The sequence below is a fragment of the Haliotis rubra genome, unplaced genomic scaffold, assembly GCF_003918875.1.
Source record: "Haliotis rubra isolate DU_JTF1 unplaced genomic scaffold, ASM391887v1 Scf106, whole genome shotgun sequence".
Lineage (NCBI taxonomy): Eukaryota > Metazoa > Mollusca > Gastropoda > Lepetellida > Haliotidae > Haliotis > Haliotis rubra.
The window spans coordinates 1,508,681-1,536,200 of record NW_025764959.1 but is presented as its reverse complement, the minus strand read 5'-3'; the positions used below and the strand labels follow the sequence as shown (position 1 = coordinate 1,536,200).

General features: G+C 39.7%; 1 protein-coding gene across 1 annotated transcript; it reads right to left on the bottom strand.

Moving 5' to 3' along the window:
- Positions 1–934: 934 nt before the first annotated feature.
- LOC124277641 (protein O-mannosyl-transferase TMTC4-like) lies at positions 935–22,182 on the bottom strand. Its single transcript, XM_046713363.1, has 17 exons — positions 22,057–22,182; positions 21,075–21,418; positions 15,765–15,984; positions 15,345–15,432; positions 14,155–14,366; positions 13,637–13,768; positions 12,003–12,167; positions 11,557–11,759; positions 11,149–11,335; positions 9,748–9,804; positions 9,348–9,419; positions 8,480–8,556; positions 7,441–7,548; positions 6,632–6,773; positions 5,497–5,611; positions 2,295–2,477; positions 935–1,164 (listed from the first exon to the last, which is right to left on the bottom strand). Exons 2-17 carry the CDS (start codon positions 21,401–21,403, stop codon positions 1,079–1,081), a joined length of 2,376 nt encoding a protein of 791 aa, XP_046569319.1. The 5' UTR covers positions 21,404–21,418; positions 22,057–22,182; the 3' UTR covers positions 935–1,078.
- Between the last annotated feature and the right edge of the window lie 5,338 nt (positions 22,183–27,520).

Below are 27,520 nucleotides of genomic sequence, written 5' to 3'. Positions count from 1 at the left end.
GCCCAGGGGAATCTGTTTCACAGATAATCGACACTGGTTATCGTCACACGTTGATGTCTTATTTTGAGTGAGTGCGTGAATGTGATTTGCGTTCAATGCTGCTTTTAAGACTATTCCTGGTTTCCAGTTACAGGACGTTGCTGTCAGACCCATGCATGGATCTAAGGTCTAAGGTGCTTACCACTTTGGTCAGTCTAAATAAACTTAGGCTCAGTATTATTCGTTACACTGCTATACTGAGTCTAACAAAACCTTGTGGAAGGTCGCGCCAGCTGACTTTTTCAAAGGACCAATCAGAACACAGCTTACCAAATCGCGAAAGTTGACATTCGCACATACCTTTTGAACTTTTACCTCCAAATCGTTTTGTACCCGAACGATTCCGAATGCTTTTTTCCGTACGATCGCTTCCGAGTAATGCACATGGAGCACGCCACAATAGTGAGTAAACAGTCGCTGAGAATAGCGTTTTGTCAGTATTTAAGGATGTCAGCATGCGGAAATATTAGCTAATGATAGCCATGTCGACAGAAACCCAAAGCGTATATTCTGCAGGTCATATATCTGTGTTTTTTGCGGCTTTTCATTTGTTATGAGATCAGTGTTGGCGATCGGGGAAGAGAAAATCCATTTTGTAAGTACCGCCAAACCCTAAATAGTAACCGTTGTCTGATTGGATAAATCCGTTCGGCCGTCTCGCGTTTGATTGGACGGTCATAGGTCGCTCAAAGGTTACCTGGCGCGACCTTCCACAAGGTTTTGTTAGACTCAGTGTAGCAGTGTAACGAATAATACTGAGCCTAAGTTTACTTAGACTGCACTTTGGTGAAACGAACAAACACGGGAATAGTTCTGACAAACCTAAATCGGCACCCTGGTCAAACTTGTTTCCACTGGTCCTCCAAACGTCCACATATTGACACATATTCTTGCAGCAGTTTCATTGGACAAATTGGTTCCTATAAATATTTTATTCACAGATATTTCGAACAACGTTTCTTTCTACACATTTTCCAAGTGAAGTGAAGCACAGCCCAGGCAAATAGTTTTTGAGACATTCTGGCATCGGATCTGACTATTACTGTTTCCTGGATGCTAGAAGTTCGACTTTCCGGTATACTGCGTTGGCTTTCGCATTCTTCCCCCATTGCTGGTAAAGCACACCTGGGAATAAAAAGATACCTCTATGAAAGTGTGTAACTCCGGATGATATCAAACAGCTTCAAAACACGGTAAAGCACACCTGGGAATAAAAAGATACCTCTATGAAAGTGTGTAACTCCGGATGATATCAAACAGCTTCAAAACACGGTAAAGCACACCTGGGAATAAAAAGATACCTCTATGAAAGTGTGTAACTCCGGATGATATCAAACAGCTTCAAAACACGGTAAAGCACACCTGGGAATAAAAAGATACCTCTATGAAAGTGTGTAACTCCGGATGATATCAAACAGCTTCAAAACACGACAACACTTATTTCTCTTGGTGCAGACTTGTGTCTGTTAACTTTCTCAGTCGAAGGAGGCACTGGACGTAAAACGTTCTACCCTGTACTGAATTTAGCTGGCATTGTTCCCACTAACATCACGGCACGGACTTCACTGGAATGGAATCAGGATTTATTCGGCAATTCAAGCCAACGCTTTAACCTCAACACCGCCCGCTGCTCCTTCCCACTCCCATAACAGAAAGACAAAGCGTTCACATTCCAAAGTTCCACTATTAAGTGAACACACACTAGAAAACAACCACTCGAGCATCGACTAGTGACCAGCATTGGAATCTGCAGATGTTATTTTATTTGATGTTGTTCATTTTTTCTTGTTTGTTGTTGTCCATTTCTATATAGGATTGAGCCAAACTGCATAGATATATCCGGATCTTCAATCTGCTGACAGGATCTGCCCTCTATCGTTAAGGGGCAGTGGGGTAGCGTAGTGGTTAAAGTGTTCCTTCGTCACGTTGAAGACCTTGGTTCGAGTCCCTGCATTGGTACAGTGCGTAAAGTCCATTTCTGGTGTTCCCCGCGTGATAGTGCTGGAATATGGCTAAACTCACTCACTCTATAGTTAAAGATACAGACGTAAGGAGATGTAGCTCATAATGCAGATATATTGTTCATAAAATATATCTAGAATTAACATGCTCGTTGGGGTATACAGAACAACACGTTTAACTAAACTTAGAAGAAAATGGTGGACAAAATTACTTCAAACCAAATTTCATTGGAACAATGAAGAATCCTGGTTATATTCACAGAAAATAGAACTGGAATACAAATATTATCGTACCTAAATTTTTATACAGCATGACGTTTTGCTGGTCTAGTTTGATTGCATCAAGAAAGAGTCTTTCACTTTCTGGAAACCGAAGTGCCTGTAGATAGATGTTGGCCAGAATCAACATCAGTTTGGGGTCGTTCTTCACCACCTTGAGAGCTTGCTGGCCAGTTGCTATTGCCACGTTTTGCCTCCCTAAGGTAACACAAACACAATAATGATAAGTGCTTCTGCAAAACAACGTTCAAATCGACTAGAGAACGTTTACAAATTTATTGCTGATTTTGGACTTACAGAAGCGTCGAGCAATGGGATTAGTCAATCTTTTGTTGATTATACCTATCATCACTGATGTTCAGTAGTCGATTCCTGTGATTGTCACGGCTATTGTTTAAATTTTCATTCAGTGAGGTATGTTGGAAGGTCGTTACTGGATGTTCTCTGGTATTTTCGTTAAATATCTTATACAATTTTCATCACTATTTTGCTTGTAACCCCCAATCTCTTACGACAGATATTCAGACCATTTGCTCTCTGATATCACCGATATGAAGTTAAAATCGTCATCATTCACAAAGCAAGCACAAAGACTGGCTTCAGTATTTTAGTATCAGGGTCGATAATTGTCCTATGAATTTTTACTGCATGTCAGCCCACAGTGTTTATTGGTTTATTCGAGGCGCAAACGCCTCAAACCTCTTAATCAGGCTGAATTTGTTCTCGGGTGATATTTCTTTCTATATATATATGTCGTGCGTTATATACGTAATTGCCCAATCAGCGAATTACGCAAAGGCATTGCCCCATTCCCCGTCAACCGCGACCTAGCCTGCTTAATCTGCGGATTGCGCACGCCTCACTCCGTAATCCCATGGAATGAGCAAGAAATGTTTTGATAATCAGATATGATTTATAGCAATAAGAGAGACATTAAAACACGATGATACGCAATTTATTATAGCATTTAAAATACCCTATTTATATCAACTAGCTGATAAGCTATATCAGCTGCACTCTTGAACTTTAGCCGTCTTAATATGCAAAACTTCGTCATGTGATCTTGACAGTCTAGAATGTAACGATAGCCATTTTTTTGTTTGCATATCAATCAGATCAATCTGAAAAAAGACTGAAACGTTTCAGACAGAATTGGTTTCACTATGACACCTTTTGATGTTTTTGGTCTTCTTAACTGACAGTTTCACAGACAGATATGAAATGTGTCACCCGGTCACGAGTCACATTAACAAACTTCTTACTGAGTTCGTGTAATATCCTCTTTTCAACTCCATGTCCACATGTCTGATGAGCATGTTTTATCACGCAATATGGGTCCTCAAACTGAACGAAATAAGATGCTCTGTTCCCTTCTTTATCAAGCGCTTGATTCCGCCAACTTCAGTTGCAGCAAACTTTTTGACAAGTCTGAATTCGCGCTTTTCCTTTGTTACAGTCTTTGGCGGAAGAAACGACTTTATAACTTCTTCATATTCATTTCTTGCAAATACAGAGAATGTACCGCTGTTCATCAAACTTTCAAATCTAATGTTGTCCTCCATCTCAGTGCAACTGTCAGTCGACTACTGGGAGACAAACTATGAAACACTAATCATTGTCTAAAAACACAAGCTCAACCAGGTTTCTTCATACAGCTTGCTCAATCTATGGGATTACGCAGATTAGTTAATTGCTCATTCCACGGGAAATGACAGGATTTGGGCATTGGGCAGGGCGTCGCCCATTCTCGGGGATTACACAAATGTCTTGCATACTTCGCGGATTGGGCAATTCCGTAAATTACGCACGACATATACACTTGGTAATAATCAAAATTTTCCGCAAATGATACTTAGTCTCTTTGTATTTCCAAATGACCAATGAACATAGCTGTAGCAAAATTAGGAACCATGTGACCATGTGGGTAATCCGAAATAATTGTTCCGCTTTAATGCGGAAATCGAGCTTTCTATAAATCTCTAATTTAAACACATTCCGTGTTTTGACTGATGCAGAACGTTAATAAACTTATACACTTTCAATTCCAAACAATTTTACACGTAATAGAGCACACTTGCACTAGTTTAGTGCACAACTGCGAATTGCATAAAGGGAAAATCCATTCCCTTTTAATAGCACCCATTAGCTTTTCCTGGAATTTAGATTCTAGCGAAGGACTGGGTTCCTACCATCGGTTTGAGAGGCGTGTTCAGTAACAGTACCGCGAGTGATGAGCGCTGAGCGTACATGTTATACAGTCTTAGCAATCACTGTGAGAACCCACGCGCGCATATAGACGCTGGCCCGGCAGTGGCACTATATAGGACCATGTTTCCTCCGTCCGTCACCAGTACTTCATTTGCAGACATGGTTAGACATAACAAACACCTTTGATATGAAATGTCATATACTGGAGATGCGAGTACCGATCTCTAATAGAAGCAAGTCTCCAATAGACGGAGGTATGATCATCATGATCCTCTTGAAATCAGCTTCAGACCCAGATCAGCTCGCGTCCTTCTCACTAAATGTCTTTATTTACTCAGGTGCCTCCAACGTTGCCTTCTTGGATCATGTGAGGTGAGGTGAGGTGAACTTGGGTTTAACGTCGTGCTTGAGAATATTTCGCTCATATGACGACGTGCATGCGTGTGTATGTGTATGTGCGGCTGCTTGTACTAGCCCAGACTGAAGCTGGTTTTATAGTGCTAGCCCACTGAGATACCATGCCGCAGTGAAGCATGAATACCCCACTCAGACACATTATACTGACTCCAAGCCGACCAGTCCTTGTTGTACCCATTAATGCCGAGCGCCAGACAGGGACCAAGAAGTATCATATTTTAACGTCTTTTGGTATGACGCGGTCGGGGATCGAACCCGCGACCTTCCGCTCTCCAGGCGGACGCACTAACCACTACACCACGGAGGCGGTCTCTTGTATCATGTGTTGTGATGTACGTATGTAATGTTCATGCGCCAGTCGTTCCAACCGTGTACGTGACAGGTTGATATTAATAATGAAGGTGGGCGGTTAGGTAGTCCAGTGGTTAAACTGTTCGCTCGTCACGCCGAAGACCGGGTTCGATTCCCACATGGGTACAATGCGTAAAGCCCATGTCTGGTGTCCCCCCTTCCCCACACCCCGTGACATTGCTGGAATATTGCTAAAAGCAGAGTAAACCCAACTCACTCACTCACTGATAATGTGACTTACCAAGTTGGTGTAAAAGAAGTACAGTGTTTCTCCAAGCACTAGCGCACGTTGGTGTATACTCAACAGCTTCTCTCCACGCACTCAGAGCCTCGATGGGGCGCCCTGTGTCCCGGTACTACACAGACAATGAGGTACAGCGGTTATAAACACTTGAACGTCAACTGCTCTTTGTTTAGACTGTACTTGCTCTTTTATTTTTAAAATGCATTTTTGGAACCGGAGGTAATTTATAGAATCTATTTATCTGGACCACTGGATACCAATTATATGATATTTTTTTTATTATATGATATTTATATAGCGCACATATCCAGGCAACTAGTGCTTGCTCAAGGCGCTGGTATTTTTTCCCTCGATCATTGGATGTCAGTCTCAACGGCACATCGTGTTATCAATCTCAACTCCCTGGGGATCATACAACTCTTGCAGCCACTAGGCGCACCGAGTTATTGTGGCCTTCTCATCCTAACGAGATATTCAGATATCATAATTTGATTTTGCTGGTAGAGTACGAGTGAGTGAGTTGGTTTTGTGTGAGTGAGTCAGTGGTTGGTTGGGTTTTGAGTGTGTGAGAGGGTGAGTGTGTGAGACGCTTTTGTCTATATTCTTATAACTTTCGGTAGGGTCACCAACTGATGATGAACAGACTTTAAAAAAATAACTTAAGTAGACACATATCATAAATCATATTTATCTGGACCACTGGATATTAATCCAGATATCTTAGTTTGGTTTTCCTGGTAGAGTGGGTGAGTTAGTGGGTGGGTTTGGAGTGAGTGAGTGAGTGAGTAAGGTGCATTTGTCCATATTTCTTTAATACTTCAAAAAGGTTGACCAACTACTGATGAACGGACTTATAACTTATTTAGAGACATATCATTAACATAGGCGGATCCACACGTACGTGTGTGTGTGTGTGTGTGTGTGTGTGTGTGTGTGTGTGTGTGTGTGTGTGTGTGTGTGTGTGTGTGTGTGTGTGTGTGTGTGTGTGTGTGTGTGTGTGTGTGCAGGGACGCGCACCCACCACCACCCCCTTTTCTCAAAAAGCTGTATCAGCCCCTGATTAAACATCAGCAAATATTCATTTCTTATGCTGCACAATACCCATAAGTAACATTGGGTGTAAAGTAGTTACCAAGTTTCCAAGGTTAAAGTGGGCTTTCGAATGTTTTCTTTCGTGTCGAATAGCTTCGAGATAACTGGCCTCAGCCGTCTCAGTTTTCTTCAGTGCTGCCCGCACTACACCGAGGTTTGTCCAAGCTGCCGCAAAGTCTGCCCTGACAACAGGAACACCGATAACATTCATGCCATTGTTGCCAGTTAATTGTTTGTTCGTTGATTGTTGTTTAAAGACGTTTTCAACAATATTGTATGATGGTAGTCTGTTATAAATCTGGCCAGGCAATCCAGTGATTAATACCACAAGCAGACAGCTCCGTAGTAGGGATACGACGCCATGCATCAATTCAGCGAGAACGTCCAGCACATGATTGTGAACGCTATGTATCTTCGCTATCTCACATAATGTCACAATGACCTGTACGTAGTCAATGATGTGGGTCCCATGCTAAAAATAGCACCAGTTATATACAATGAAATTGCAGAAATCATTTTCCTGGAGACTTGTGTAAGTACATGCTCTGTAAAAATATTGTCGTGTTAGCACTAAATAAGACCAAACATTTCTATTTTTTTGTCTTCATGGAGTTTCCAGCCAGCGACAATGTTACAAATCTCACGTCATGGTACACACACGGTAAAAGTAGTTACCTTGTCATAAAGTTATTGACTTCATAAGCGAACACGACTTTTTGTGTACAAAGGGAGACAACCGTTATGTTGAGTTATTTACCAGCGAATTACCTCATTCGTCACCACTCGCCCCTTTCCGTAACTATTCGGCTTGTCCCGGAATAACACGAGTTGGTCACGAATGCGAATTACCTGACACTGACAGCATCCTCTAGCAGCCTCTCTGCCTCCCCAAGATCCCCTCTCTCCTTCAGGATGATGGCCAGGTTGTTCATTGCATATGCATATTCAGGGTTTAGTCTGGGCGGAAAAGACAACCGATGTTTGTGTTATGAGCATACTCCGCTGTCTCGATACAAAGCGATGTGAGTGCTTATCCTGACTAATAGGTGTCAAACCTTCACATACTGTTTACATGTGTTGGGACTTGGTTAAAATCTCATACTAGTAATTGATGATTGGTTCATTACAACCGATCAATCATCGAAAATAATTGGTTAGCGTCATTTTTGAAATGTGTTAATGCACACAAAAATAAGGAAAAAAACATGTAGTTCTTAGGGGTTTTTTGGGCAAAATTTCACATCTTTAAAGGATGACTAGTATGGAGGAACATAAATGTCTTAGAGTCTTTAAGATAAATTCAATCATGACTTGGAACGAGCTTGTAGTGCTTATGAAATGTAACAGACAAAACCAACCTATTGAAAAATACTGTTAATGAAAACAAGTGTTCTAGAATTGATTGTGTTCGATTATGAGAAAACATGATCGATTGCTTGGTCGTTTAGTCACTGCGACCAGTCTTTGATTATTTCAATTAATCGGACCACCACTACTGTTCACATGTAAGTTTATTTCTGGAAGAATCCTTTCGTATCTGTATTTGACCCCGCTTAGTGAGTGAGTGAGTGAGTGAGTGCAGTTTTATACCGCGTTTAGCAACATTCCAGCAATAGCACGGCGGGGGACACCAGAAATGGGCTTCACACATTGAACCTATGTGGGGAATCGAACCCGGGTCTTCAGCGTGACGAGCGGACGCTTTAACCACTAGGCTACCCCACCGCTTAAACGGATGTCGTGTGTGATGACATTTTGCATGCAAATATGCATGGAGTATTGTAGCTTCATTGAAACAAATTGATGCTGCCCAAAACGTCTAACTCACGTTAGCAACAAGGCTAATAACAAGTATTTTATCAACACTTGTATTTTCGTGAATACGCACTTGAGAGCTAGTCTGTATTTCTCTATGGCATATTCTGGGTTGGTCTGTTCCTCAAGCTTGGCTATGTTGAACTGAATCTGGAAATGAATACCATGTGTATTAATTTTAAAGCAGCGCTAGTGAGAAACATATGTTTAAATATACTGAGAAAAACAAATAAAGGATCACAGGAAAATTCACGCGTTCCTTTAATATTTTCCACTTTTCATCACCAGCTTTAATAGCGCTGTGGCGATGAAAACTGGAAAATAACACTTGCATTTTCCTGTTATCCTATTTCTCTCAGTATATATACATGAGCATTAATTAAGCACCACTTGAATCAAAGGGCAATTTTGAAAGTTTTGGTCCAAACAGGCAACGTCATGCACAGTGGGATATAAATTTCATAATGGCAGTATGTGCTCTACAGTCCTCCTCGCTGACTTGAAAGACGACAATACCCCAAAAAAAATTTTTCAAGTGGTGGACTTTCCGAAATATAAAATGGTAAGTTATCGGCATGCATGACGGAGTAATGTCATGTCATGTACTAACTTGAACAGGAACCACACGGTTATTGGTCGATTTGTGAGGAAGCCCGTCGCCATCAATGAAGTTGGTTGGTTGATTGGTTGTTTAACGCCACACTCAGCAAAATTTCAGCTCTATGGTGGCGGTCTGTAAATAATCGAGTCTGGACCAGACAATCCAGTGATCAACAGCATGAGCATCGATCTACGTATTTAGGATAAGATGACCTGTGTCAACCAAGCCAGTGAGCCCGACCACCGGATCCCGTTAGTCGCCTCTTACGACAAGCATGGGTTACTGAAGATCAATTCTAACCCGGATATTCACGGGTTTAGAACTGTATGGATATACTTACTTTAGCATTCAGAGGACAAACACTGACCCCTGATTGGTACAGATCCTTTGCTACCTTCCAGTCGCCGCTTCTCTGAAACGAACAATATATCCGTGATTGGCATTCTTGATATACCTATATTTTCAAAGTGTTTGCATCATTATACAATATTAATTGTAACAATCATTAAATCATTGAAGTGTAACTTCCAGTTTCTTCTTTGACTTTCTATTCAAGTACACATTGTCATCACACTGCAGTACCATGTGTAGTACTTGGCAGCATTAAGCAATGGAATACCATCGCCTGAAGACAAGGTGTTGCGGTACTTTTGTCCATGTGTATATATACATCATACATATCTGTGTATACATACTCACCAATGGCTGCTAAATAAATACATATATACTATATGTCTCACCTGTATTGATCGAAGAACAAACGTTACGATTACAAATGTGAAACCAGCAGAGGCCATCTGTAAATGGGAATAACACATATTTATCAGAATTAAGGTATTGAGATGGAGGGTGGCTTACAAGATTATTGCACATTTACAGTGACGTGCCTACATGTTTGTATACCTGCCCGGGATAATGATAATATAATACCAGGCCACAGCTTAACATCGATACCATACTTATATACAGTATACCATGATATACCAGGTCACACTTTAACAGGGATATCATACTAAGATACAGTATACCACGAGATACCAGACCACACTTTAGCATGGATACCATACTTAGATAAAGTGTACCATGAGATACCAGGCCACACGTAAACACGGATATCATACTTAGATAAAGTAAACCATGAGATACCAGGCCACACTTTAACATGGATACCATACTTAGATAAAGCATACCATGAGATACCAGGCCACACTTTAACATGGATACCATACTTAGATAAAGTATACCATGAGATACCAGGCCACAGCTTAACATGGATACCATACTTAGATAAAGTATACCATGAGATACCAGGCCACACTTTGGCATGGATACCATACTTAGATAAAGTATACCATAAGATACCAGGCCACACTTTAACATGGATACCATACTTAGATAAACTATACCGTGAGATACCAGGCCACACTTTAACATGGATACCATACACAGACACAGTATACTATGAGATACCAGGCCACACTTGAACATGGATACCATACACAGACACAGTATACCATGAGATACCAGGCAACACTTTAACATGGATACCATACACAGACACAGTATACCATGAGATACCAGGCCACTGCTTAACATGGATACCATACTTAGATACAGTTTACAGACTCGCATGGGATTATCTGTTCCATTTATGACGGGAATGGCAGAAACAATGACCATCTGTTAACGTCTATCGGCCTCCAGAGGTAGGTATCATGGTTTACCTATGGGTCACGTGACTGGTCATGCTAGTAAACGTGGACCCTTAAGGATAAGGACTTTACAATTTTGAGTCTTGTTTTTGAGTGCATTTCTGTCCTGACTGTGTGGTGGTGTGTCATGGTGTAGACAACAGATTTAACAATTATATCTGACTGTGAGGAAGACGGCTGAAGGCATTATATTTAATGTTTCGCTGAGACGTTAAACTGATTTTGAGTCAACTATCTGTTAAGAAACACAGATAAGCTTTGCAATCCGTACATCGTACATACTAACTTCATTCTTACGTTGTTTATTGACTCAGCGCCAAACGCCAGTATATCAGCGCCAAACTCAGCCAGGGTACATTAACACACGTGCAAGTTCACCCTCTTCACCTGCTTCAAGTCTACATCCTTCATATGCAAATACATTCTTACCATCTTAGCAGTGGAGTTTGGTTGACATTTATGACAAATCTGTCTGGCCCCGAGCACCACCAACATACAGAAGCCAGCACAGGACAGGTACAGAATCCTCTCTGCGATCACGAAGCCCACACGGAAAAACAGGTTGCTGGCTGGCAGGAAGGGAACGCCCAACACCGCCATGGACGTTATCAGGATCCTGTAGATAGAAAACATTGTCATATACATGTTTGATTATCAGGATTCTGCAAGGAAATGCAAAGTTAGATAAGTAACATCTAATGTTTGTATACCAAACTACTGTTTAACTGATGTTGGTATTTGCTGCCTCGCCATGTTCATTTAAAACCTGGACTGAAAATACTATATACTATTTGTATCAATTTATATTTATGCTGGAAATGAAAGTATTGTATGAACCTGTTATCTCTGGTAAGGCCTCCACGGCAACACTGGAAGACTAAAGCACCAAAGACAGCCCAAAGACCTATGTCTGCCAGTATTCTTGGATCGGCCAATGAGGTGATGACAGGTATACTGCCCATCGACCAATCAAAACACAGCCACCATGGATTTAAAAGCAGCCAAGAATTGATTGCATAAAGGTAGTTGTAGTTCAGAACCTGAAAGAAGTATGTGCAGGAAAATATTTTAAAAAACACATATTTAGAAACAACACTAACTGTTTCATTCAAATTGAACTGCTGGGTTATTTCAACAAGGAAAACTCTATGGTGCGTATATGTATATCTTTCTGATACAAATCTGCCCTGGAAGTGTCCCACTAGCACATAATGCACCTGGAACAAAATGGCCAGCAAATGAAACACATCCCGAATAAGCTGCTGTTAGCAAAGGCGTCTTACCCTGTACAGAATACCGCCAAAAAAGGAATGTGGATTTTCGTCTTGACGGAATGTAGGTGGTGTTGATCCCATTATCCAAAGGCGAGTGATGAGGATGGACACACCAGTTACGAACAATATCAGATGGCGGGTGATGAGACCTTTTACCCAGAGCGGTATCTCCAGCTGCAATTAGCAATGTATAATGCTTATCTCTTATTTAAGAGGGATTAAGAGGCAAAACTTGATGCTCACTAATGGTATAATTATTTCCGTAAAGTGTAAATGAGACCATGTTGACTACACATATCATCATGTTGACTACACATATTATCATGTTGACTACACATATTACCATGTTGACTACACATATCATCATGTTGACTACACATATTACCATGTTGACTACACATATTACCATGTTGACTACACATATTACCATTTTGACTACACATATTATCATGTTGACTACACATATTACCATGTTGACTACACATATTATCATGTTGACTACTCATATTACCATGTTGACTACACATATTATCATGTTGACTACACATATTACCATTTTGACTACACATGTTATCATGTTGACTACACACATTACCATTTTGACTACACATATTACCATGTTGACTACACATATGACCATGTTGACTACACATATTACCATGTTGACTACACATATTACCATGTTGACTACACATATTACCATGTGTAGTTTATTAACTACTTGCATATTTCATTTTTAAGTATTTGGGGACATCCGTAATTTAATAATAAGTTTCAATGTAAGTATAAAGTATATATGTAAGTATCTGCCAACGAAATATTGGCTTACAGACACGTATATCAATAAAATACGCATGTCGTTCCAGAAATTATCCTAGACAACGAGGTGAAAATATAACATATTTACACTATTAATTTCTTAGTACAGGGCATCAGACAGCATAGTATCATAACCTATTGTCGTAATCATGACACTTCTTTTTGAAAGACTTGGTGACAGGACTGAACGTTAAACAAATACACGCCGTTTACAAAACATCCCAATTCTTGAAAAGTTAATCGAAGCATGTAGGACTGCACGGTATTACCGGTCTACCGGTATAACACGATACTCTTTTCAAACGATATGTATTGCAATACTTTTTCTGAGAACCGGTATATTGGTTGAAGAAAATATAATTTTACAAATATTTTAGGGTTTAAATCAAAATCAACACAGACTTTCATTCACAACAAATGTTTTCCATTGTTATTCAATGACTAAAAGTCATACTGTAATCCTATAAATTGTAACATAAAGAAAATTGAATCCCTGGCTATGCAAGCTAATTTTGAGATTGCTGAATCATAACATATATGTGAATGTGAATGAACCTATAACGTAAAAACTAGTACTGACATGCACAGTAAGTGACACTCACTGTCAAACACCTAAGTTCCCAATACATGTATATCGCAATACGTATCGCAATATATTGCAATACAATGTATTTGCCAGTACACAGCCCCAGAAGCATGAGGCAGAGCAGATTGTATTAGTGATTTCTATCAAGGAAATATGACCAGGTCAGAGTTTGGAATTACTTAACACCTCAATGTTGAATAGGGATCTGTTTGTTTTTACTATAAAGGAAGCGACTTACCGTATGTCCAACATGGTTATTGTTAAATTCGCAATGACCATTATCAGTACACGTCTTTGATTTCTTTATTGCCAGACACTGGAGAGGGTGAAGTCTACACACTGTGACGATGTCGAACACACTGCAAATGCCCTACAAAGAACATGCAATATGTTTACGTTGTGTGACATTTTCAGACGATACAGTACGAAGGAAATAAATAATAAGAATAATCGAAGTTCAATACCAACCGGTTTTTTTCACAACATATTGTATCAATAATTTTGCTGTACGAAATAGTCAGCAAACGTGGTTTTCTAAGTGGAAGGACACTGAAGAAGATTTGAGGGACTACAAAAGCAATTTTGTAAGGTATAATGACAGTGACGTTACCGACGTAAAATTCATCTTTCACTCGATCAAGGAGTAAGAATATTCTCCGAAATGTTATGTCAGTCATAATTAAGAACGTAACATCCATAAATTTTAACGCTTGATGTGTGTCGCTTCTACATGCAATTCAATGACTATCGACTTACTATGACAGTGATGCCCTGCTCCTTACAGAAGGTGGACACGACACACAGACACATACTGGCCAGTATAAACACCAGGGAGAAGGACTCGGGGCGGTAGCTGACCGAGCATGAAGCTGAAATCAGAAAGATCCATGATACGACACACAGACACATACTGGCCAGTATAGACACCAGGGAGAAAGACTTGGGACGGTAGCTGACCAAGCATGAAGCTGAAATAAGAAAGATCCATGACATGTCACACAGACACATACTGGCCAGTATAGACACCAGGGAGAAGGACTCGGGACGGTAGCTGACCGAGCATGAAGCTGAAATCATCATACATTGTAATTTTTCTACGAAATGAATTTCCTTAACAACAGATGCCATACAAACCGGAATATATCCCCGAAGAAATCAAGTATACCTTTCAAGAAATCACACCACATTAACAGAGGAAACATAACTGATTCCACTTCTGACAATATGGAAAAATATAAGAAAAAACAGCACATAACTTCCTTTCTGACTTGTATGTGATAGCAATTCAAATTTCAAATGCCAAAGAAATGGTTTGTACAATTCATACCACCTTATGCATAAGATGATTCTAATTCGAAGTTGTGATTAGCAATGTTGATGATTATTATCAAGAAAAAAACAAGGTCAAAATCATTGAACTCTATCACATCGTGCTTCTTTTAAACAGAACCAAATTATCCATTTTAGCACAAGTTTGTCTTTAGGACGATAATGTCTGTATAGATTCCAGTGTCACATCCCTGGTAAAACACGTGCAGGTAAATGTAGGTAATACCACAACCATGGGTAACCCCAAGCATTGAAGCCGTGAAGTAATTTACAGATGTTGTCTGTTCACATAATACCAGCAGGTGCTAATGTACCCACACATGTACTTGTTTATTGGACATTATGAGGAACCAGTGTTATACAATACTTCAACGACTGTTCAATGGACATTACAAAGCACCAATGTTTTATTCAACACATTTATGTGCCAAGTTATTGGAATAACGTGAGAGGTAAACCCTGGCATGTAACAAGAATGAAAAAAAGAAGGAGGTCAGGGCACAAAGCAGGTCATCTATGTAATCTACCAATGCCAATGGGCATTACGGAATTCAATAATAAGATGACACAGTACTAGTAAATGCTTATTGAAACCTGCACCCATTATCAAGACTTACGCGAGAGGCAGGCCCTGGCGTACAGCAGGAATGATAGAAGGAAGGTCAAGGCACACAGCAGGTCAGCCCGACCCACGACCCCTGCTACCTGTAACCCAACATAACATGTAAAATACGCTGGATGCATCAAAAACATAATGCATATAAGTGACATAAACTGACGTTATCTAACACGGTCACAAAAATATCTCGAAGAACCCAATGACAGTCGAAAGGAACACTGGACAGAGTTTCTTTAAAACTCACTCCACTGAAATGATCACAGGACATTGTTTCAGGTATGTGCTTCATCAAATATTTATCATGAAGTCAAATACACTTTATGGATAAACTGGAAACTGTACTATTAAAATGATGAATTCGAGCTAAATTGCCTATTGGGATCTCTAAATCTAATAAACAAAATCGTTTTAAACTCACACTCTCGGTGTGAATGGGATGCACAGCAAACAACACAGAACAGAGGAGGGCAGCTCGGGGCGAGGCAAACACAGGCCTGGCAGATTCCTGGTCCACCTGGTAACCAGACATGAGGACAGAGAATACTGCCAGGAAGATGACCGACACCAAGCCGTGCAGGACGATGTTGACAACATGGAAGCCCCGAGGATGAAGCCCATCAGCCCATGCATAGTTCCACCTGGAACGTAAATTTAATATTACCATACCGCACCATGCTCATTCCCTTGGATTCCTTGGTGGTAAAGGTCTAAGACCTGCATCCCTTCCACATAAGCTGACATGCATATGGAGATGTGTCTAAACTACTCATTGTAACACCCGCCACCATTTAAATGACAAATGACACGTGTACCTCCACGTCAAAATTTGATATCAGTTGATCAAATAAACTTTGATTATATGGAAAAGGGGGTATTGTGATATCTGATCAAATAGAAGCGACAAAACTCTATTTCCATAAGAAATCTCTGCTAAAAGCAGAATCAATTGTACAATTCTGACTATATATTGAGTATGTGTTTGTTTCAGCAGAATTACAACTGTACGATGTTGTTTGTAAATATTTGAATCTGGACCACACAATCCCAATCAATCTTTATTTCAGTACTGAGGAGGCCACAGGCCTGAAGTACATTTCATATATGCAGTTTTCTTAGCATCATTGCTTGATAAATAAAAACAGCAACATTTTTAATTACAATTTCATGTAAACAGTTCAATAGAGAAAAACATATATCAATTGATGGATGGACAAAATAGAATTCTTTAATATATTTTCACGTACAGTAATATATGTTGGGCATACAAGAAGAAAATGATATTTTTCTTCTACTATAACATACTATTACAGCATCTACAGGTTCTATCTTCTCTTTTGATATTCATAAACCTACCTTTTTCAATTAATACAACGAAAACGAGCTAAGTATATTCTAAATTTCTTAACATTAACACATTATAAATAACGTTTAGTATAAATGTAAGTTTTAAAGATTGAGTAGTATTTACATTTTGTGGATATTGAAATTGTTTCCAACCATTTTGCTGGTAAATATCTTTTAATTTTTGCGTTAAATGTATTTAGAAACAATGACGAAAATTTTACATGTTGTTCATACCATAAATGATTAAATCCATTTGAAAACACTAGGTGTTTGACATCTGTTATCCAATTCGTTTTACCTTCTTTGACATATAGTAACACCATAGCATAGCATTTTTTCGGTTAACGGTAGGGTGGCATACTTAATAACCATATCCAATATTTAATCGTTCTGATTTGTGAAGATATGGTGAGCGGGTATTTGCCACATTCCCCATATATCATAACATTTGATGTGCTCATCTTTACCCCAAGAAATTTCTTGCAGACAAATAAATGTACCTTTTCTGTGGAATGAAAGTATTTAAATCCCCAAAATTCCGCACCATACAATAGAATCGGGTTGGTTTTAACATTAGCTATTTAAACTTAAATCCCCGAGTATTTTTATATTTCCCAATATACCTATCAGTACCTTTCGTGCTTGAACATATGTATATTTTGCATGTTTTTTTCTCTTTTGCATAATTACCCCCTTTTACTTAAAACATCTACTTTTGTTTTATCCATGTTTACAGTTAGGCATGATTTTTACAGTAGTTTTCTAATTCATTATTTTTTTTCTGTAGGCTAATAACAGTACTTGATATGAGAACAACACCATCTGCAAATGATAAGAGGAAAAGATGAAACATATCGGGATGCAACTGTATACCATGTGAGCAATTGTTTTCTGTCTGTACTGCTAGTTCACTTATAAAGAAGGAAAACAGAAAAAGGATTGAGTACACAGTCTTGCCCTACTCCAATATGTACATCAAACGTTTCAGCGAGTGCAGTGTTATTCCTCACATAAGTTTAAACATTCTCATATATGTTACTTAGCAGATTGGTCATTTTGAGGCTACGTTCATCTGCGTTACATAATGCCCATAGCTTATGTCTTTGCACAGAATCAGATGCTTTTGAAAACTCAACAAACAATGTATATAACCTCCCACTTTGAGTATTTAAATATCTTTGTATCACACTCTGTAATATAAACGTGTTATCAATTGTTGTATATCCCTGTCTAAATCCAGCCTGGGATTCATTTAATTTATTCATTGTTTGTCCTCCCAAAATAATCTTTGGTTGGTAACTGAAGTGAAAACATCACTAAATACAGTACAACCAGAAATTATTGAGAATTTAAGATTGTAATTTTACTTCATTTCACTCATTACTCACGTATTAAATGTGAATATTAGCAGAACATAACTCCAGATTCAAAGACAGGTGAACAGTTAGTATTTTGTCAAGTCACCATGGGCAGCAATGCAGGCTTCAATGCTGCGGGGCATACCACTGATCAAAGAAGTTAGAAAGTCGTGGTCCATGCTGTTCCAATATCGGACCACCTCTTCTTTCATTTCAGCAATATTTGTCACATTTTTCTTATTGACACTTTCTTTCATAAGTCCCCAAACATTTTCTATTGGATTTAGGTCAGGGCTATAGCTTGGTCAATCTAATAATGTCATATTTTGGGCCCGAAACCAGGCCTGTGAATGCTTTGAACGATGTCGTTGTCCTGCTGGAAAATCCCAAAATGTCCATAGAACACGTGAGCAGATGGAAGTAAATGTCCCTCGAGAATATCTGTGTACCGCTCACTGTTCATATTCCCTTCAAATACACAGAGGGGCGTTGCCCCTAACACAGATATGCCACCCCACACGTTAAATTTAGGACTGTACTTTGGGCGCTGATACAAGGGTTTTTCAGTTTGTTTGGTCCAGAATTTCAGTGTATTAGGAAACAGTCACACAGAACTTTCATCTGAGAAAATCACATTGTCCCAGTTAAAATTTCTATGCTGTAAGCACCAGTTCAACCTTCGCTCCTTTTGGTCAGGTTTCATGATCGGTGATAGAATTCCTCGACTTTTCTGCCAACCCATTGAATGCAGCTCAGTTCTAATTGTCTCCTTACAGACCAATGGGTAGGAAATGTCCCTCTTTCTAACATCAGATTGAAAACTAAATCGATATAAGGTAATAGAAGATCAACAGAATATTTTAAAAAGTCTGGAATTACATCATCTATTGCTGGAGATTTGTTGAGTTTAAGGTTGTTTATGCTATCTAAGATCTTGTCTCTGGATATTGAAGAGTTAAGAATGTCTTTTATAAGGTCGCTGTTTGGGTCATTAGTTAACATCAAAATCACGACTCTAACATGAAGCGCGTAATTTCATATCCAGACAATCCAGTGATTGACACCATGACATACGATGACAAAGCATGTGTTTATGAATCTCTGTCAAATAGTGATGACACCAGGTGTTCGTGAAAAGGTGAGCGTATCCTGTCGCACCGGTGGCACCAGTCATAAACCAATTGTTCATCTGAACTCATGCTACAAGTCAATAATAGGGATTTGCAAAACATTATGAACATAAGTTCTACGTGAAATACTCGAATTTGACTGGACAATCAATAAAATAACACTCTATCAATCTGGATTGAAAATGTGTCCGATTTTATGACCGCTTCACTGTGCAAGCATACAACACTGAAGCACTACTTCAGCTTGACCACCAACATGGCTGATATCAACGCAACAGACGTGGTGGAAATGTTAATAACAAAACATTTATTGAGATTCTTGAGAGGCATTTAGAAGTTGGTGAATATATAAGACAAATATATTGTGATATACGGTGATTGAAGAAGGGGCAAGAAGTGGCCCAGAAACGTCGTGTTATACAATAAATAAGAAGTTGCCGTCCATATACTTTCTTATAAAACATTTATTAAAACTCGAAATGGTGAACTATGATTTTTCCTCCACATTTATTAGGGAACGTCACTATCATATTACCTTCTATTATACGAATATATTAAATTCAATTACAATGCATACGCCCATAAACAAACAATATTTAACTTATCAGAAAGCCTTGTGAAAATACGTTCCTATTTATACAAAATTTACACATAACGTTAGTAATATCTGAGTACCTGACAAACGGTATGTTTGTTTTCGTTTAGATTAGTTTACACACATGAGATATCCAGTAAGTTTGAAGTTTGGAGCACTTCCTAAAGAACAACAGTCACACCTTCGACACTATCATGCGGAATTTCAGAAGATAAGGGTCAGACAAACCCCCAAATTCATGCCACCCATACTCCCTCATGTCCCGTTCCATCGTTCAAAAAGTACATGATTGTCAAAAACTGAACCACAGTACCACGACACACAAAACAATAGGTTGCTTTCGGTCGTGTGTTGGTGGGCTTATAAAAACCAAGCTGTTACGTATTAAATTATGGCATTGAATAAAAAGTTGTTTGTTTTCTTTGGACAGAATATTTCTTATGTTGCAATATTAAAAGAAATACGAACAGCACCTACCACTCCACTCACAGGACGAATTCATGCCGGACAACCCAGTGTCTTCCGCGGAACGAAGAAGTTCGGAATGAATCGTTTATGGTAGAATCGAGATACACGTACTGTGTTTGGAAATTAGATGAATGTCAGACCAAACCGTTAATCTCTAAATGAATCATTTGAATCCTCGTGATAGCCTCTAAATTAATCATTCATTCAATTTTCAAAGACAGTACGTTTATCTCCCAATTCTGAACACGTTTTAATTAGTATTGATGTGTAATCAAAACAAGCACATTTCGCTGTGTAATCAAAATAAGCACATGTCGCTTTGTTATCAAAACTTCAATATGGAACGTATTGTGGTGCGATCAAAATGACATTATGAAACGTTATAAACAACATCCGAGCCTAATTAATGTCCATGAATGATCAAATATAGAACGTCAGTGCGAAAGATTACCCAGTCTTGACTATTGTCAGAAACAAACTCCGTCTGGTGTGAAGGGAAAACTTACTGTGAAAATGAACAGTAAACTGAAATAATTAAACCTAGTATGATCAACATGACATGCAATGTCACCGGGAACCCACTATCACAGGGCCGGTAGCCTAGTGGTGAACGCGTCTGCTCGTCACGCTGAAGACCCGGGTTCGATTCCCCACATGAGTACAATGGCATAAAACCAAACTCACTCACTCACTATTACCTCAAGGAAGCATATGGCTCTGTTACAAGCAACATGCCAAGAGGGTGGGGTCCTAGCGACTGTGTCCCATACCCAATTGTAAAGTAACCCTACTTACTCGAAGATGTTAATAATGAAGAACCTATAGCTACTCACCTGAAGGTCATCACAGTGAGAGGCCTGTAAGATTTGTGGCTTCTGTTGTCCATCGCCTTTCCCCAAAAGTCATGAGCAAAGAGGGCGGAAGGGGGGATTTCGGGAAGCACGTCTTTGTTGGTAGTAATGGCCGAAATGTCATCGTATACAAAATCCCCATTGATGGTGTTCGCGAAGCACAGCACCGCCAGACAGAAGACGAGGACGGATGCCACGGAGAAGCTGAGTTTGGGTACATGCAGCACGTCATCCCAGTCTGGTTGCTGGTAGCTGCAAACATGGCCGTTGGTCTTGGAGGATGTGGAGGTTGATCTACTGATGGCCACCATCACCAGTGTGTTATTCTGCAGATCAAATCAAATCATCTGTAAGTAACCAAGTATATGTAGTCGCATAACACCCGTGAAGATCAGGGTTAGATATGATCTTCAACAACCCATGCTTGTAGTATGTGGCGACTAACGGCGTCGAGTGATCAAGGCACACTGATTTGGTTAACACATGTCATCAATTCCCAATTGTGTAGATCGAAGCTAATAATGTCAACCGCTGTTCCAGTATGGATTAATCACAGACCGCCTTCATATAGCTGCAGTATTTCTCAGTAGGGCGTTATACAGTTAACGAACACACATCGAATGACAATGACCATAAAAATATTTAGAGTAAAACTAGCTATATTTTTATACAAAATCATGTACTTGGGAAATAATCCGAATAAGCTCGATGACTGAATGACTGACTGAGTTTGGTTTTACGCCGCTTTTAGCAATATTCCAGCAACATCACGGCGGGGAACACCAATAACCTCGATGAACACCGATGGGGATGTATATCGGGCCTTTTGATTTTAGCCAATCATTTTCTAGTGAGTAATTGATTTTGTAAGACTATATACCTGGCATGCACACGCGTAATATTAATATCTATATCAGGTAGATGATAAATATGTAGATCAGGTTTACAAAAATGTCTCACTTACCGTTTCAACACTATCCGATATCCAAGATACATCATGTCAGCACGTTTTGTTATATCCTCCTCCGAGGTACATGCATGATTTAGACAGCAGATTGAACCACCAGTTGATTTCACCAACCAATCAGTAGCTGCTGCAGACCGTGCCTATGGATTTTTGAGGGAACACATGCGAAACATCGACCGCCAAATTCGATTTGGTTCTCAAATATAACCAGAACATCGTCGTTTGATGTTCCGGCTGTGACGACTATTTGAAGTGAGTGAGAAAGTGAGTTTAGTTTTACACCGCTTTTTGCAATATTCCAGCAATATCACGGCGGGGGACACCTGAAATTGGCTTCACACATTGTACCCATGTGGGGAATCGAATCCAGATCTTCAGCGAGACGGGCTTTTATCACACGATATTTCAGATTGATGTTAATGCTGCTTCACAAACTTTGCTCATGCTTCATCTGTTTGATAGGGGAGGGGTTGGGGGTGGGGGCTGTTTTGATGAACGTACGGCATCTGATGCTACAGGCCAGAGAACTACGATCTGATGCTAGAGGTTAAGGGATCTACTACGAGTGCCCCTTCCTGAGTCTACACCGTCACATCTGCAGGGGAGCACTGCCAGAGAGCACAAAAGCAATCAGAACCGCATTACTAGCCTGTCTCACAGTCCCTGAGCCACTTTATTTTCCCTACAACCCTCCCTGCGATGCTAAAGCACTAAATGAAGTAAGCCTGGATTCCCTCGGGTTCAGGTTCGGAATTTCCCATCTACCTGGGGCTCGTTTTCAATTTAAATGGATTTAGTTGTTACTGTCAAAATTATATATATTCAGAGAATTCGCGTTAGTCTACCGCTTTAGCTTCAGTGCTACAGTATTGATTCCCATACCGCTGAGCGTGCATATTAACCAATACAATGGCCACCGTATGTAACAGATTGGTTTCATTCAGATTTAGTGTTAGACATGTTACGCATGCAGATAGTTTATGACTTGCACAAGGTATATTAATAATACATTTAATATGTATATGAGACAACTTTTCAAGTCATAACATTAGAGAGGTGGATTGTATGCATATTTTTATTATATACTCGGAAACACGATTATTTATCATTGTTAAAAATATCGTGATACATTTACGGCTATGAACTAGAGAAAGAGTGTGTTAAAATGAGCCAAGCAGTTGTTGTTCGAATTTGCAAGAAGCATGACATCAACATGGCTGCGAAGGTTCTCTTGAGAAGGTCGGGCACCAGACATTTATCATTTCCACTCAATACAGTCGTAAGATGTGTAGAACACAAAAAACCCCTCTAGTTATCGTTCTGGGTGCCGTTGTACAGAGCGATCATAGCGCTAAGGTGACTGTAACTCCCATACCTTAACATAGGCTTAAGGTAGCCTTAGCGCTAAGGCTGTTTTGTAGAACGGCACCCAGTTCTGTTGACTGATAGAAAGCTAAACGTATGCTTCAGTCTGTTACCTCGCTGAGTGAGGTTGCCCGTCGAATCAACATCCCTAGAAACACCACTTGACACTTATGACAACGTTTTCACCGAAGCTATCAAGTTTAAGAAAGTGGAAATAAAATATATATATATATATATATATATATATATATATATATATAAAAATATATATAAAAGTTTCAGAAACTCGAGCTCCCCGTAGAGGCCACCAAACAGTCATGACCCCAAGACCAATGGATTCGAACCAGTCAGTTGTTATTATAACTCGTACGATACCTGGCAACAACGGTTTATCTGGTCGCATGTACGGTATCCATGCACGACGGCATCACAGCCCGATGTCAGAACTTCGACGTCGACGGCGGGAGGACATGAGCGGAGAATTGTTCTCTTCACCGATGAGTCACGATTTCTTCTTCACCAAACTGACGGGCAGGTGAATGTTACATCAAGCCATGTGTTCTAGAAGGGGGTCGTTTGAGAGTTGGGGGCGTTATGATAAGGGTGCAGCAAGGACGCGAATGATTGTGATTGAGGCGCAATTAATTGCCGTGAAGTACCAAGGCCAGATTTTGCAATGGCCGCTATACAGTTTTTGCACCTTTTTTTCTGTTTGTTATTTGTGTGTCACAACTTTTGCCATTGAGTAGACATGCTTTTGTGTGTATATAGGTGATTCGTGTGTGCGTGTGTGTGTCTATGTGTGTTAATATGAAACACCGTAGTAAAGAATAACAGAAATTGTAATTCTTTTAAAAGTTGTTAATATCACATACTTGCATACATATACCGTAGTAAAGAATAATTGAAATAAGGAGAAATTTGTAATTCTTTAAAAAGTTGTCATATATTTAGTAACAAACAACCCTCGAAATTTCGAGAAATGTCGCTTAAAAATTCAAAGTTGGAATATTTTGAAGTTTTTGAAGTTTTGAAGGCGATTAGCTGTGAAGTAAGATGTACAAATGCTCAATGTATCGACTGTTGTGGAGGCATCGTGTGTGCACATTAAGTGATTAAAGAAGGAATTTCTGTTTCATCCACTGTTGGTTTAATCTCCACTATCGAATTACAATTCAAAGAAAAGCCGGAGGGGGATAGTGCAATTTACTTTTGTATATTTTGATTTTGTTACCGCTTTTGTTTCAATTTCAATGACATTTCACTTTTGCAACATGTTTTTAGATTGATGATCGAGCTTGAGGTTAACGCTATATCATTATTAAATTGTTAAATTGTAAAATGTACAGATTTCAGCTGAATGTCTTTTGGATATTGACATATACACTTCTTCAGAAGAATATTGGACTCATGTACCTGCGGCCAAAACAATACAAATACACTATTTCTTTCTACAAACGTCATCTTTGAATGATTGTAAACAGCTTCAGTGCCAAAATGCAGCAATTTTAACTTTTTTTCCATTGTTTTAGAAGCGTTTGAAGACATATTCGCCAAAACGTCACCAAGAAAACATGCAAAGCAAAATGCACGTGCAAGTAAGTGGAAAAGCATGCGGTATCGATCACTATAAAAAGGCAAACGTTGTGTATACTTTTTCATTCGTTTTTGCCTGGAAAAGAGGAACATCATGCATGACTAAGTGCAATCGACACATCGCCATAGTCCACCTTGAAGCTGGGTAGTCGCAGTCTGCAGTTGCCGGACATTTCAACGTTCATCAGAGCACGATATCTCGCCTTTGGGATCGTTTCCTGCAGAGCCCAAACGCCCTGGAGCGCCTGAGAAGTGGCCGTGAAGAGTTACCACCCATGACCAGGACAGCTACATCCGGGTTTGCTCACTTGCTGTTATCGTCTTGTCACAGCCGTGGAGACTGACTGCACAACGCATCCCTGGTTTGGAAAGAATTTCCGACCAAACTGTCAGGAATCGATTCGTGAAGTGGGATTCGACCAAGAAGGCCAGTTGTCGCCCCTGTTATGAGAGACTTCCATCAGCGCAGTTGCTTGCGCTGGTGTCGTAGAGCCCGTAACTGGAAGCTTACAAACTTGAGGCGAGCCTTATTCAGTGATGAATCACGATTTCGTCTTCACCGGCGAGATGGAACACAGCGTTTTCGAAAAGAACGGTTTGCCCCTAATTGCATCTCGATAGGTCGACAGATTCGATGGAGACAATGTCATGGTGTGGGGTGGTATATCCAGCACACAAAGATCTGATTTAGTTGTGGTTCAGGGGAAACTGACAGCAGATCGGTACATCAACGAAGTCCTTGCACGTCACATGCTTCCGATTATGGACCGACAGAGGGAGTTGTTCCAGCATGGCAACGCACGCACCTGTGGATGAACTCGATCGACGTGTACGTCAACGTCAAAACACGCCTCAGTGACACTTCCACAACTAGCCATCGCATTGCAGGAAGAGTGGGGAAGAATTCCGCAAGAGCGACATCGTCGACTTATCCAGTCTGTGCCGACACTGTCCCGAGCAGTAATCGCTGCCAATGGATGCCATACAAAGTCCTGACTTTGACGCCACCTTGTGGACTCAAGTAAACAGTGCAATCTTTGTCTATAGACGTGAATTTTCACCTTTTACCATTGAAATTACATGAAACAATTCTCTTAAACTAACTTTTTATAAAGAGCGCATATACATGTACATTTTACAATTATGTATATATATATATGTTTCGCTAATACATATTTTTTCATTATACATCATCTGAATAAATAATGTTTTGATCTGAATGATTATGAAAATGCAAGTGTAATTTTGATTTTCGCTTCCTTTGTTTATATATGTCTACGCCTCTGACTAATACCATTAATTATATACGAAGGACGCCCAACACTAAACTGTACACCTGTTTATGACCAGCCAGTACAACTCATTTACAGTTGCTCTCCTTTAACCTCGAAGTATCCCGGAAGAACCTATTTGGAACGACGTTAAAACAACACTAGCCTTCTGTCACATGACATATTTATCTTACGCCCCAAAAGAAACATTCCCCCTTTCACTCTGATAGGCAATAGCGATAAAGCATGCTCATTCATTATTGTATATCCATTACTTTGAGGTAATGAAACGCCCTCGCACTCAGTATTGTCATGGCGATTCACAATGAAATCTGTAGCAATACCCGTGTTGTCAGGCGCATAGCAAGCCATTTTTTCTTGTAAGCCCGATAAGTTACAAAGCTTCATGTATAGATGATATTGAGGGCTTGCCCAGCCTTTTTAGCAACAATCATGTGTAAGCCAGGGCTTTTTATATTATGGTAGCTACGCCCCTGGTTGTGTACATTCTTGTTTAGCTGAGGTGAGGTGAAATTGGGTTTAACGTCGTGCTTGAGAATATTTCGCTCATATGACGACGTGCATGCGTGTGTATGTGTATGTGCGGCTGCTTGTACTAGCCCAGACTTAAGCTGGTTTGATAGTGTATGCCGCAGTGAAGCATTCACTTTGTTTAGCTGAGTGTTTTGTAATTTGATACACTGGAGACTCCGAGGTAAGATAATTTAATGAAATTTGTCAGTCATATATTTCAGAATGTTTAAAGAATATGTAATAGGCAACATATTTACTTATGGATGTCCCTGTCATGTAAACAACAGGTAAAGACTGCATGTAACGGCGGCAACACTGTGACGGTATGTAATGTTACCACCGTAAGGGCCGTAACGGACACAAGTTCTATATAAATGTTCTACATAGGCTCTGATATGTAAGTAGAAAAGATATGTATTTTTGTTAATATCCCAACCTTAATAAAATATATAACTTATTACTAAGTGATTGTTTGTGTTCATTACTGATTAATGGATTAAACCATTACAGACTGAGGTAATCAGTATGCTAAAGTGTGAGCAGTCAACCAGAAATGTTGTTGTTATATGCTGTGGAAGTTTTGGGATGTGGAAGTTTTGGGAGGATATCGGCGGGTTCGATTATCCACTTGGGTACCTATTTCTGGCATTGAAAACGGTGTAAACCCACTCACTCACTCACTCAAAAAAAAGTGA

What these genes read in the sequence shown, in the direction of transcription:
- LOC124277641 (XM_046713363.1), bottom strand. Translation starts at nt 21,403, where the DNA reads ATGGTGGCCATCAGTAGATCAACCTCCACATCCTCCAAGACCAACGGC. An exon ending in ATCCCATTCACACCGAGAGT is followed by an intron (nt 15,433 to 15,764) that starts GTGAGTTTAAAA and finishes GTTGGGTTACAG; the next exon opens with GTAGCAGGGGTCGTGGGTCG. An exon ending in AAATACAGACTAGCTCTCAA is followed by an intron (nt 7,549 to 8,479) that starts GTGCGTATTCAC and finishes TTTTCCGCCCAG; the next exon opens with ACTAAACCCTGAATATGCAT.